This window comes from Molossus molossus, unplaced genomic scaffold, assembly GCF_014108415.1.
Source record: "Molossus molossus isolate mMolMol1 unplaced genomic scaffold, mMolMol1.p scaffold_m16_p_6, whole genome shotgun sequence".
Classification (NCBI taxonomy): domain Eukaryota; kingdom Metazoa; phylum Chordata; class Mammalia; order Chiroptera; family Molossidae; genus Molossus; species Molossus molossus.
The window spans coordinates 74,976,555-74,990,548 of NW_023425399.1; the positions used below are offsets into that span (position 1 = coordinate 74,976,555).

General features: G+C 46.4%; 1 protein-coding gene across 1 annotated transcript in view; it reads left to right on the top strand.

Moving 5' to 3' along the window:
- Positions 1-684: 684 nt before the first annotated feature.
- GATA6 (GATA binding protein 6) overlaps positions 685-13,994 on the top strand; it is a 30,355-nt gene continuing 17,045 nt past the window's right edge. The window contains exons 1-6 of the mRNA XM_036245749.1: positions 685-912; positions 2,277-3,439; positions 8,066-8,232; positions 11,722-11,847; positions 12,707-12,794; positions 12,890-12,993. Of these exons, the coding sequence (XP_036101642.1) occupies positions 2,314-3,439; positions 8,066-8,232; positions 11,722-11,847; positions 12,707-12,794; positions 12,890-12,993 (1,611 nt within the window). The 5' untranslated portion in view covers positions 685-912; positions 2,277-2,313. The remainder of the gene's footprint in view (positions 913-2,276; positions 3,440-8,065; positions 8,233-11,721; positions 11,848-12,706; positions 12,795-12,889; positions 12,994-13,994) is intronic.

Genomic DNA, 13,994 nt, shown 5'->3' on the forward strand with positions numbered 1-13,994 from the left:
TAAAAGCAGGGCACAGATAGGGAGCTGGGCACTCCGAGTTCCTTCTTTCCCACATCATAGAAGCCTCAACCCCGACGGCCACCACGACCCTGTAAGTTCCAGGGTCTTGAGAAGAGGTCGGGGAAAGTTTAAGGTCGATCACAAACAAATGCAGAGCAAGAAGCTCATTTAATGTGGAGGGAGGAGCAGGGAAGGCCAGCGGAGCAAAGCATCCCCCCTCCCATTCTGGGGGCGCGTTGACCTGGGAGCTGGAGTGTCCCTCCCACCGCGGTGGCAGCGCAGGGCTGTGCACAGCCAATTCCACCCGTGCCACCGCTCCCCCCGCCCCCCGTGAGTGCATGTGTAACTAAGGGCGGAGGAAAGTGCTCCGCCGAAGGTTGGGTGTGGGTCGCCTGCCAGGTCTGGCGTTTGGCCACCTCCACCCCTTCCTCGGCGTCCCTGGGCTCGGCGCCCCCTGGATGCACGCGCCCCCACTCCTAGGGCTGTGCTTGCAGCTCAGCTCACGCCCGCAGGCTGCGTAGCGCTCATTGTCTGCTGGGGCGGCGCGCTCCCCTCCCCCTGCCGCTCACTGTCCCCTCCCCACCCTCTTTTTTCCCCTCCCCTCGCTCCCTCCTCCTCCTCCTTCTCCTCCTCTTCACCTCCAGCGCCCAGCAGCTCGCGGAGCGCAGTTCCGACCTACAGCCTGGCACCCTTCGGCGAGCGCTGTTTGTTTAGAGCTCGGTGAGTCCAATCAGGAGCGCAGGCTGCAGTTTTCCGGCAGAGCAGTAAGAGGCGCCTCCTCTCTCCTTTTTATTCACCAGCAGCGCGGTGCAGACCCCGGACTCGCGCTCGCCTGTCGGCGCCCACGGCCTCTCTCCGCGTTCGGGAGCACCCTCCACCGCGGCCGTTCTCCATGCGCAGCTCCCACCCGAGGTTCGCCTGCTTGCTCTCTTGCTTGTGCTCCGCTCTTTCCTTCCCGCTACCCCCTCCCGTCCGGGCCCCGGCTTCGGCTCTCCGGGCCGCGGCTCTGCGGGCCGCGGCCGGCTCTGAGAGTGTCTCCCTTCTCAACTCCCGGCAAGCTGTAGGGACTCCCAGGTTCCCGGGACACCGCGTACCAACTTCTGGTGTCTTTTTCTCTCCCCAAAGCGCTTATCTGCGCGCAGCCTTATCTCCGAGTTATCTCGGCGCAAAGGGGCGGGAGCCGTAGTCAGGCGGGCAAAGAGACTTCTTTCTTGCTCTCTAGCCCCGGGTTTGCGTGTGAGCATTCATTTTTAGTATGGTTATCTCCGATGAGCTCAAGCGATTTGCAAAGGCAGCCCGGAGAAGGCCTGCCTGGCTGCATTTGCCTCCCTCCTTCACCCCCTTCGAGTCTCCCTGTCATTCTTCCTGCTCTCTCCTTTGGGGTGGCTTCGTCTCCGAGGCGGACTCACGTACCCCCTCCTTTTCTGTGCACTCCGCTCCACCCCGATACGTCCTATTCCGGAACGGTCTAGCCTTTCCACCGCTGGGAATAACCGCGGGATGGGCCGGGTGGCCCGGCCGGCGAGAGCGCAGGCGCTGGTGGCTGCAACGCAAGCCGCGTCTAAGGTGTGCGGTGCCGCCGCAGGCACGAGAGTTGGGCGTGAGACTCGGCCCTGAGGGCATCCCGCACTGCCGGTGCCCGGAAGATCCGATACTGCCTTCCCCGCCCCAGGCTCCACCTTCCCAGGGCTGAGTTGCATTTTTCTCTGGGTCTTGCGTTCTGTCTTGTCAGTGCAGTCTCGGGAGCTCTGGGAGAGCCAGTGTGAGAGAATGCGGCGGTTTCGTTTTCGGAACAGGTTGCCATCCTTGAGCTAATAATTTTTATGGGGGCAGTCATCATGCCGAGGCGTTCTGGGCCGGGAGCACCCTCAGGGAGGCAGGATAAGGCTACTCGTTAAAAAGTTCTTTTGTGTGTGGACGGCAGCAAGGGAGCAACTTTGAGGAGGGAGGAACACCTCCGCCAGTCTCGGAGTCACCCCTGGGAACAGGCGCGCGCGCAGATGAAGGATGCTGCAGAGGGGGTGAGAGGAAAGGGCGAAGAGACCAGAGAGATGCGGGTGAGGCAGGACAGTTGATCCCGGTCCTTGGAGGATTCGGTGGCGGCTGCTCAGGCCACATCCCTCTCTTATTCACCAACTCCAACGCCTAGGGCAGAAACGGCATTTTTGAAGAATCTTATTAGTTAGGAAAAGGAGTAGAAATGAGATATCGTACAGCCTGCGCTTTTGGTAACCCCTTTTTTTATTTCTCCTCCTGTCCCTGTCTCCCCGCCTTAGGAGCTAGAAATAAGCTTGCAGCGGCGCCGGACCGTGGATGGCCTTGACTGACGGCGGCTGGTGCCTGCCGAAGCGCTTGGGGGCCTCGGCTACGGACGCCAGCGACTCCGGAGCCTTTCCAGTGCGGGAGCCCTCCACGCCGCCTTCCCCCATCTCCTCCTCTTCCTCCTCCTGCTGCTCCCGGGGTGGAGAGCGCGGCCCCGGCGGCGCCAGCAACTGCAGGACGCCGCACCTCGACACGGAGGCGGCGGCGGGACCTCCGACCCGGTCGCTGCTGCTCGGCCCCTACGCCTCGCATCCCTTCGGGGCTCCCCACGGACCTTCGGCGCCCGGGGTCGCTGGCCCCGGGAGCGCCCTGTCGAGCTGGGAGGATCTACTGCTCTTCACTGACCTCGATCAGGCCGCGACCGCCAGTAAGCTGCTGTGGTCCAGCCGCGGCGCCAAGCTGAGTCCCTTCGCACCCGAGCAGCCGGAGGAGATGTACCAGACCCTCGCCGCCCTCTCCAGCCAGGGGCCGGCCGCTTACGACGGCGCGCCCGGCGGCTTCGTGCACTCGGCGGCCGCCGCGGCAGCGGCGGCGGCGGCGGCCAGCTCCCCAGTCTACGTACCCACCACCCGCGTGGGTTCCATGCTGCCTGGCCTGCCGTACCTGCAGGGGGCGGGCAGCGGGCCCACCAACCACGCGGGCGGCGCGGGCGCACACCCCGGCTGGCCCCAGGCCTCGGCCGACAGCCCTCCGTATGGCAGCGGAGGCGGCGCGGGGGGCGGCGGGGCCGCTGGGCCAGGCAGCGCCGGCTCGGCCGCGGCGCACGTCTCGGCACGCTTCCCCTACTCGTCCAGCCCGCCCATGGCCAACGGCGCGGCGCGGGACCCTGGGGGCTACGCAGCGGCCGGCGGCGGGGGCACGGGCGGTGTTAGCGGTGGCGGCGGCAGCCTGGCGGCCATGGGCGGCCGAGAGCACCAGTACAGCTCGCTGTCCGCCGCGCGACCTCTGAACGGGACGTACCACCACCATCACCACCACCACCCGAGTCCCTACTCGCCCTACGTGGGTGCGCCGCTGACCCCCGCCTGGCCCGCTGGACCCTTCGAGACCCCGGTGCTCCACAGCCTGCAGAGCCGCGCGGGAGCCCCGCTCCCGGTGCCTCGAGGCCCCAGCGCAGGTAAGGGTCGCTCCGCTGCGTGGGGGTGGGGACCCGAGGCTCTGGGGCGAAAGGGGGTGAGGAGCAGCCACTTGACTTGGGCCCTATTTTCAGTGCTTTCGTGTCGGGAAGCCCAGAAGTCGACCTGGCCCCAGGCAATATTTGCCGACCTGTAGTTGGGCGACTCACAGTCTGGCTGCGTTGATGTAGTGCTTCAGTTTTGCGGACTATCTCAGTTCCTTTCCACCAGAGACTGAATTCGCTCATATGTATACACCCAAGTGCTTAGGAGAAGCTCCAAGGATTTGATGAGTAGTGAATGAGGTGGGCAGTAGGAAGGAGTCAGCCCCGAAGGGAACCGACAGGGCCTGAGCCCCGTCGAAGACTCTAGTTTTGCGTGAGTGGAAGAGTGAGACTCTTTTTGGGGTAAGTTTAGGAGAATGTTGGACACTTGGTTTACCCTGTCCTCAAACACATACAGTCTCGCTAATTCACCTCTCCAAAGATGAGGAATTGTGTTTTCCTCAAGGAGAGTATATAAAAGGACTCCACAGTGGAAAAGGACCTAAGGGCCCCACCTGCCTCTCAATGACAGGGAAAGAAGAGAGGACACCTGGACTGGTCAGCCTTGTGACTGTCCAGAGGGAAAGCTGGTGGGTGACCCTTTGGCTTGGCATTAGTTGGGAGGGTGTCTGGGGCTCCCAAATCTAGAGGTAGAGTTCAGCCCACCAATTTTTCAGTTTCCAATCCTACTTATACTGTCATTCTAGGGTCTGGGGCAATTTTCGAATGAACTGGGAAAACACAATTGTCAGAATACCTGGAAAGACCCCATTTTGAAGTGTTTTGTTCACTGAAGCAGGCAGGGGTGGGTGTGACTGTGTTGTCTGGCCTGACAGGCACTTTGGCTGCGTAGCCTAAGCATTTTGGTGCTTTCGCAGGCTCCTCTTACCTTATATTTATTTAACCTGTTTGATAACCTGACAGATTTCTAACACACAAGTTTTTTTGTTTTGTTTTGTTTTGTTTTTGTTTTTGGTCTGTTTGAGGGGCTCTGTGGGAGTTACAGAGGTGGAAATGATGAAGGAGGTGCATCAGCTTAAATCATTTTACCTGGTGTTTTCATAGCGCAGGTCTGAGAGCCTCAGCTTTCCATTTAGGGACACGTTTTTTAGGGGCCTTGAGTAATTAGGAAAAGTGAGGCATTGTCAGCCTTTTGTTCAAAAGACATGCTGGACACTCAAGTGGCCTGAGAGTAAAGGATATGATCTGAAAAGTACTAGTAACAGTGGGAGAGGGCAATGAGCTCTTCCTCTACCCGCTCTTAGATCTTAGTCTCAAAATTCCCTCTTCTTCCCCTTGCAAGCTGGCTCTGAAGACTGTCATCACTATGTGGGGGGCCCTTGCAGGTTTGCTCTTTTGAATAGACACTTGAGAGAGCACAGCACTGTCACCCTTCCTGCTGCATAGGGACCTACGTCTGGCTTCCAGGAGCAGACAGAAGGGAGATGAGGGTTCTTCAAAGCACGGGAAAGGGGGTGGCTGTTAGGGTGTGAGGCTTTTGTCAGTCAGGAGTCCAGCAGGGAACTGAAAGGGTATGTGAGTTGGGTACGGGACTGGGGGCAGTTGCAGTTGGAGCAAGGTCTTGAAGCTCTGCCTGTTCCGTGACACACCTTAGCATGATATCCATGTTCCTTTCCACTAGTCTTCAGCATTTCACAGGACTGAGAAAGAGAAATAGTCCAAAAGACATAACTGGAGTCTTCGAGTATTTAAGGTGACTGGTTCTGTGTGAAAAATCCTTTTAGAGGCAATAGGGTGTGATTGGAAGCAAGTTATGTTTCTTTTCATTTTGAACTTAGCCAATCCTGCTCTGGCTGGGTAGCTCAGTTGTTAGTGTTGTCCCACTACAACAAGTTTGATCTCCAGTCAAGGCACATACAAGAAAACAACCAATGAATGCATCAATAAGTAGAGAACAGCAAATCGGATGTCTCACTCTCTCTCTCCCTCCCTCTCTCTCTCTCTCTCTCTCCCTCCCTCTCCCCCGCCCCCTCCCTCCCTCTCTATCTCTCTTTTTAAAAATCAGTAAACTGAGTCTATCCTTTCACCAATGTTTTCACTTTCTGGTTAGGACACTGCAAAATTAGAAAAGTTTTCTATAGATCCAGAGTGTATTTAAAAAAACAACCAACCAGAAATGGGAAGGGGTTTGGGAACACTCAGACTTTTGCAGAGTCTGTTAAGAAGGCGGGGAAACTGCTGAGTGAGAATAAGCCAGTCTGGGAGTGATAGAGGCAAATAACCCTAACTTTTCTTGTTCTCACAGGTGTTCTCTTGCTAGAGAGACCTCAATCCTCAACCCCTCTCCTCCCAGCTTCCGAGCTAGATTCCCCGCTTCTCCACTTTGATTATTTTTAAACAAACCAGTTCTGGAGGCACTCTTTAATTGATATGGGCAAACAGCAGGGCTAAAACCTGAGTGCTGAGCTTTCTTGACTTGTGGAGGCTCTGGGAACCTGCACCGTACAGCTCTTCCTGGTTCTGGTCGTGGGTGAGTGGGTTGTGGGGAGTCCTGGGTGAGGTCAGAGTCCTCACAGCCCTTCAGTCCTCAGCCCAGACCTCTCATAAGTTCCTCATAACTATTCCATTCTTTGGGTCCTGGGACTACACTTGTTGGATGAACCCTTCTCCCCTGAGTCTGCATTTCCCAGGGGCACCCAAGGCAGCCATGTTAGGAGAGAGATGATGTGTAGGGGAAACTGATGAAGGGGCTTCCAGGGCCATCAGATTTTAAAATTTTTATTTTAAAAACACTTTTCTTATTTTAATCAGTTGTAGGATTGTAGCTGCTGGGTGAAGAGTAGGGAGAGGTCGGGAGGGAATGGGAGCTATAGATTTTATTTAACCAAAATAAACAAACTTCCTAAATTTTATTTATCCACAGTGGACTTTAAGTTTTGCCTTTGGATTTTCAGATGACTTAAGAGATTTACCTGGCGAGTTCATACTGTCTTCTCCTTATTGTTCCTATCTCGGGGAAGGAGGCCAGATGCAGGGCTGGGTTCTCCAGGGAATGCCCCACTCCTCTATTGAGAGAGGCTCTGATAGGTAACATTTTAAAGTCAACAACAAAGACAAATACCTTGTTTAACTTCAGTGTCCTTGAAGTCCTGAGCATTTTACTGATTACCGTAGTCAATAGTCGCTTTTAGGGCCGAGAAGAATAAATCTTTGTGATGTGTTGTAAGTTGCAGTATCCCCATGACAACTTTGAACTCCAGTTATGTAGGATGCTAGTTTCTTTTAAACTTATTTCTTGAGAAAGGAGACTTGTTTTTATGCCAAAGACACATTTAAATATCTTTACAACAAACAGTTAATAGTAGAGACAAGCAGTAAACTGCACAGGAATGAGAAGAATAGAAAAGCTCAATAGTACACATAATCTTCAAACAAAATTCTACAGTGTAATGTTTATTTACTTTAAATATTGATTCAGAAATGCTCCTTAAAGAAAGCGAAATTGGAACATTTAAACCCTCTATAATATTAACAACCCTAAACAGGAGATACTTATTTTTTAAAAGTCTATTTACAAAGTACTTATTTAATTAGTAAGTACCTATTTCATTTTAGATAATATTCATTCACTAACTGATTTAAGGTAAGTAATAAATGTTACAACTATTTATTCTTAAGATTGTTTTAAATAACAGGTTTAAATTAGTTGTGAATTCCAAAAACTAAACAAATAGAAATGACATAAACAATTTAGAAAGATTGTATAAGTTGACATTTTAATGTAGGAAAATAGGAAACAGTTTTATTTATCACTGGGATGGTCTTACTGTTTTTCTGAATAAAATATCAACAGTTTGTAGAAATTTTGTAGATAGAAACAATTAGACCCACTTTAAAATAAGAATATTTTAGTGTTTGGTCCTTGTGGCATGAAAATAGAATTTGACATTTATCTTTGCTTATTAATGTTAGTGCATTTTTTCCTTGAGGAGATCTGTCATTTTCTAATTAATTGGTATCAGTGCTCTAGAACAGTATTTCTAATTTCACTTGTCTATTTTTTTATTGGGGAAAAAGAAGGGTGGTAGATACAGTAAATAGTTTTTAAAACAAAAAAGGAAGGTAAAAGCAATGGGCAGCCTCCCTGTGTCCTGGGGTATTTGTGGGCTGGAGCAGGGGTCAGTGATCAGTGTTAACTTTGTATGGTTTGCTCGGGTTTGGCAAGTGGCATACTGTAATTATGATGGATTTCAGTTTTGAAAAGCTTGTGAACAGCCGGAAAGGAGGGGTCAGGGGACCTAAATCGATCTCCCCACAGCTCATCTCAACCCTGAGGTCCTTAGTGGTAGAAGGCAAATGCCTCGGCTTACAGCACTGTCTCCCACTTTGCTAGGTTTATACTGGGCGCGCCCAGGGGTCCCTCTAGAGAATGGTCAGCAGATGGATAGGGACATCACCAGCCGGCTCCCAGCTTGGCTACTGAGCAGAGAGATCCGTGGGGAAGGGCGCAGGCAGCACGTCCTCAGCACTGGCACCACGGGTGCTGGGGGGCTTCGGGGGAGCCTCGGTAGGGGCGGGCGCGGCGCGGCCTCACCCGGCCTTTTGTCCCCGCTCTCACCGCAGACCTGCTGGACGACCTGCCCGAGAGTCGCGAGTGCGTGAACTGCGGCTCCATCCAGACGCCGCTCTGGCGGCGGGACGGCACCGGCCACTACTTGTGCAACGCCTGCGGCCTCTACAGCAAGATGAACGGCCTCAGCCGGCCCCTCATCAAGCCGCAGAAGCGCGTGGTGAGTGCGAGCGCCCTCGCCCCTGCCGCCCCACCCGCCCGGGCGCCCCTGCGGGCACAGGTGCGCGGCCCGGAGCCCCGGGTCTGGACCGAGCGCAGGAATGGGCCGCCCCTTACTCCCCATCTGCTGGCGCCCGGCTGGTGGTTATCCCGAAATCAACGTCTGCGAACGAAAACAGCCCGTTCCCCATTTTTAACTTAGAGAATGACATCTTACATGAAAGAGGAAAAAAGGAAGGTGTAAGGTGCTACCATTTTTTAGTACAAAATATATATTTACATATTTCTGTATATATTTGTAAATGCACCGAAATAATTCCGAAAAGAGACGTCAGACATTTGTAATGATGGTAACCCCCGGGAAGGAAGACTGAGTACACCGACCCAGGTCAGGTGAACGAGGGAGAATTTTTTTCTCTATGCACTCTCTGGTCCGGTTTGGATTTTATTCTGGAAAAACCATGCTCCTTTAAAAGTCCCTTCCCCCAGCCCCAATAGAACAGGACAACGAACCCGTACTCCCTTTCTCCCTACGGTCTCATCCCGGCTTTCTTTGATTCTGTCCCTTCTATCTTTTCTCCCAGTGAGTGAGACAGATTTTAGCTACAGACTCCACTCATCTTTTGGATTGTCCTTGAGTCTGGTGAAAATTTATTTACCTTAACCTCTGTTACTTTGAAATCTGGTTGTTCAGAGAACTACATAGAACTTGAGAAAATAAGCAGTCAGTGTGTTCTCAAATTGGAAATTTTCGCCAATCTGAACACGGTTTACTATGTTTTAAAATATGGGAATTTTGATTTTCTTCAGGGATCAATCTCTTATTGTCATAGTTTGTGTGTGTGTGTGTGTGTGTGTGTGTGTGTTTTAGGAGAGGGTATTTACTGCTGTAGTGATTAGAGAAAATAAAGCTTTCAGGAGCCCCACTGTAAGGCTAACATTTGTTTAGTCAAGCACCCATACTCGAATACCTTTTAAAGTAAAATATTTTACAGTTAGATGCCAGACATCTTAAGTATCCAAGTAATTTATTTAATTGTTATACTCTAATTAGCAGGGACAAATGCTACACATGTTGTTTGTGTTAAACAGATTAGAGTGAAATTGCATCACAATGTAAGTCTGACACCTTAAGGAGGAGCAATTAGTTTTATGGTTGTTTTGTTTTTAATGCATTTAAAATAAAGTGGCCAAGGTTAATTTAATGAGTGTATGCGCCTTAAACTTGTTACAACCTCCCACAGCTTAAAAGTTTCTTCAAAGGCCATCCTTAACTTCAGTGTCTGACTCCCTATGGTTTTCATTTTTCTTATATGCGTGATATTAAAAAAAGAAAAAGTAGTGGCTGGAAAATATTCCAAGGAAGTTCTTTGTTTTCATGTATTAACCTATGTATTAACAATGAAACTGATAATAATGGCGCATTGAGCTGAGAACTAGCTGAGCTCCGAAAGGTAACATTTTCTTGAGATTGAGCAAAAAAAGAGTAGAATAGTAGCCATTTCGGTTTTAGTTGCATTATAAATTTAATCTGGTAACAGCCATATTTAGATAGTGCCATTTGTTTTGTGCTTTTTCAAGTAAAAATTATTTCCCAGAAAAAAACAGTTTTTAACATCTCTGAATCAATTTGTTTCCCTTCTCTGTGTGGTAACTGTTGGCAGTAACCAAGGTCAGCCAATGGGTTATAAATGATACCAATTGAAGGGTGTGTCTATCAATTAGTTCTCCTTGTGGGCTTCTTATTTATGGTTTTGATGGACCTACCTTAGTTATCAGAAGTAGAATATTGAACCCAAGTTTGTTTAGCCAGCAATACAGAACCAATCACTGTGAAATTTGAACTTGTAATATATTGCAAAATAAGAGATTTATGGTTAACTTGAATTCCTTGTCAATGATGAACATAACTGAGATCACTTGTTACAAGGAACTTTTATAACCCACTCACCTTCATTTCACATGTTTATGAGGACTGGCTTCACTTATGATCTGCAGTTGACAGTCATAAAGTTCTTTGTTATAATGGCAAATTCTGATAACAAGTTTGCCTCACATTGGCTCCAAATTCCAATGGAAACTGTCATAAATGACCTGTTTATGAAATGAACCTTCCTGTCCCTATTTTCACATTTATGAAGAGAAAGGATTATTCTCCTAGGAAATTATTTTCTTTTAACCAGAAAGAAAAGAAAGAAACCCTGATGCATAAGGTTTTATGTTTTCATCATTTTAGCAAAAGTAGTTCCCCAAATAATTCTCCTGTCAGCCAAGCATATTCATTACAACCAAAAGTCAAATTGATTTTTTCTTAGCACCGACTTCTTAAAATGTTGTAGTGCTAAGAGGCTTACCAGTGTCTCCTTGTTTTTATAACTTGTCGGTGAAGAGTAATGCTAAAGTAATACAACAGGATATGAATTTTAAATGAGAAAGTCAGTTGTATCTTTTAAATTTTCCACCAAAAGATTTGGAAATCTGTCCTTTAATCTGTGAATTTTCAATACATACTCAATTTTTATTTTTGTTGTGCATTCTTTACTTCTTTAACAGCTTCTTTTCTTGAATTAATTAGTATAGCTCACTCCCTATAGCTTTTTTTTTTTTTAACAGAAGTCATGACACCATTTTTTAAAAGTTGCCTATCTAGGTAATTTAAAAACAAATTTAGATTTTTGCCATTTTAGGGAGGAACTTATACTAGGTTAAATTCTCGTTCTTTATAATTCACACATAATTTAAGGGAAATAAATTCCCTTTAGGGATGTTATGGGCATAAAGAGAACATGGAAATCAGAATGAGGGTAACAGAGGGTTGACTTCTGATAATACCATTTAACCCTTTGTGTGAACAAAAGTTCATTATTATACTGCCAGGGTAATAAAATATATTAGTACATTGTATATAAGACAATGCTAGCATTAAAACAGTGCCATAAAATTTGCTTATCCTTTGCAAAAATGAATAATACAAAAATACAGCCAGCATTTGATCATGATAATTATGGAATGTATTAAAATATATTTCTTTAAAAACATTTTGTACATTTTCCAAAATCCATTTCTGGTTTGTTCCTCTGCACGTATCTGAGAAATAGACCTGATTATCTTCAGTTTTCAGGTGAAGCGGAGACTGCCCAAAGCCACTCAGCATATTGGTAGACAGTTATGATTGCATTTCAATTCTCTACAACGGTAGGTGCAGTTATTGGCCAACATTGTGACTGCTTCCCAGTTTTTCTATAATCTATGCTAATATGCTGGAGCAAATCAAATGTATGTTTGGGATCGAGCACGCTATGTAAAATTTAAGTTTTTTGGTACTAGAAGGTCAATTTAATTACACTTAAATTTTTTTCTTGAGGGGCTTCTTATTTATCATAACCAGGTACATGCTTGTTGATGACAGGGACATGATACATGGATATATGTAGAATATATGTAAAAATCACTTATAACTGTACACATACTTTCTTGTGCTGATTTTTAGCCTTCTTCTCGGCGGCTTGGACTGTCCTGTGCCAACTGTCACACCACAACCACCACTTTGTGGCGTAGAAATGCTGAGGGGGAACCTGTGTGCAATGCTTGTGGACTCTACATGAAACTCCATGGGGTACGTCACATATTCTGTTCATGTGGATACACTTTTAGTATAGTGTGTACATGATTTTAGTAAATAAAAAAGTCAGCAAAGGAGGAGGGGATGAAAATGAAAATCTGATTTTCTCTATGCATGTTATTGAATCTTGGAGGATATTAATTATATTAAACTATTAATATAATAATAGCAAGAAACAAACGCTGCTAATTAAACTCTTACGCGTGTCCATTGTAAAACATCGCAATATTAGAACTATTAAAATGTGAAAAATGTATATTTTAGAATTGATAAAATGGTAGTAACCCTTTAAAAAAAATACTGCACAAAGAGAAAGCATGGAAGGAACCAACTGGAAATGCACAATGACTAGTTTATATAGTTTATATCTTGACGTACTTTTTGAATGCAAATATATTTATATAAAGGAGTAATATATGTATTTGATAGTTATAGTTAGAAAGATAGTATACTTCATTTTAAGGATAGCACAAAATATTATAAATACAAGTATCTTAAAAAGTAAAATAACCTTGTATATGTAGGAGAGCTCCTTGGAATAAAAATATGCATTCATTGGTTTTACTCTATAATCGAAGTTGTTTAAAACAATAAACATTTATTGAAGGAATAATATCTCCCTGGCAAATCACCTCATTTTCCCTGAAGGAATCTGCCTTTGATGGGGGTAAGTGCGGTCTTTGTGCAGTTGGAATCTATTGACTATATATAAAAATTGGATTGCAATTTATGCCAAGTTCTTTTAAATGAGGGCTTTCAGTACTGATGTTGGGTTTTTAGCTAAAGTTTGGGTTTACTTCAATAATCATATTTATTAACTGTATGGCTTATGTGAACATTTTTTTTTTTTTAGGTGCCTCGACCTCTTGCTATGAAAAAAGAGGGAATTCAAACCAGGAAACGAAAACCTAAGAACATAAATAAGTCAAAGGCTTGCTCTGGTAAATATAATAAAAATGTTGTTTGATTGTAAAGTATTTGCCAACCTTAACAGTATAGTGTATGTATATTTATGGGTTAATTTTGACTATTACAGGTAATAACAATAATTCCGTTCCTATGACTCCATCTTCCACCTCTTCTAACTCAGATGATTGCAGCAAAAATACTTCCCCTACAACACAACCGACAGCCTCAGGGGTAAGTGTTAAAACAGTATAGATAAACTAGTGGGTAGCTAGCTGTCTAGTTTATTATCTCAAATTTTATCTTATCTGGTAGTGCTATAGTCTAAACCAACAGTCTAGTTTAGTTAGCTGATACCTAAGAATAGTTTTTAGAGGAAATTACATTTAAATGTCAACAAAATGACAAACTTAAGTACTTTACAAACCTCTTAATTAAGATCTATATCATATTTTTATGGTTAAATTAACCCAAGTAAAAGCTAGAAGTTTTGGTTTGAAGTGCTTTAAATTGCTTTATTTCCAGGTTTTTATCTGAATTGAGATATATATATTTCTAATGTCGATCAAAAACCTATCAGCTCAGTGGTTTCATATGCCCCAGAGCACATGACATTTTGCTTATTAAATCAACGTGTATTTTCAATTTTCTTTTCCCTTTTCCTTCCCTTCAATTTCCTCCCTCTCTCCTCTTTCTTTTCTTCCCTCCCTGTCTCCCAGAACACAGCTACTGTATTCACTAATCTTTCTTCACCCAAGGTCCTCTTGCTGGGAGGTTTCGCCTTATTTAAATGTGCCTAATGGTGCCCAGGCTTCTTTCAGCCTTGCTGCAAACTAGCCTGTGAGCAGCTCGGTTTGTGAGTGAGGGTCTTTGTGACGATCATACTCAGAGTTAATTTCTGTGAAGCTGTGATTGGAACTACGTTTTTCTCAAGTGAAGAGCATTTTCCCACCCTACTGTTACCTAAATTTATCTGGGATGCTCTTTAAAAATGATTGGGTCTCACTCTAGTTCTCACTGAAATCCAGGGTGGGGCCCGGACAGCATGCCCCAGGTGATGGTAGGATTATACTGAGACTGGTTTAGGGTGAAACACCAGCATTAAAATCTATTGATTAATTGCTTTTTACATTTAGTTTTGTCCTATTTGGGGTACTTTGAAATACTACAGATTCCAGGGCCCCACCCTGGATTTTCTGAGTCAGAGTCTCTGGGGTAGGGCTTGGAAATAATGT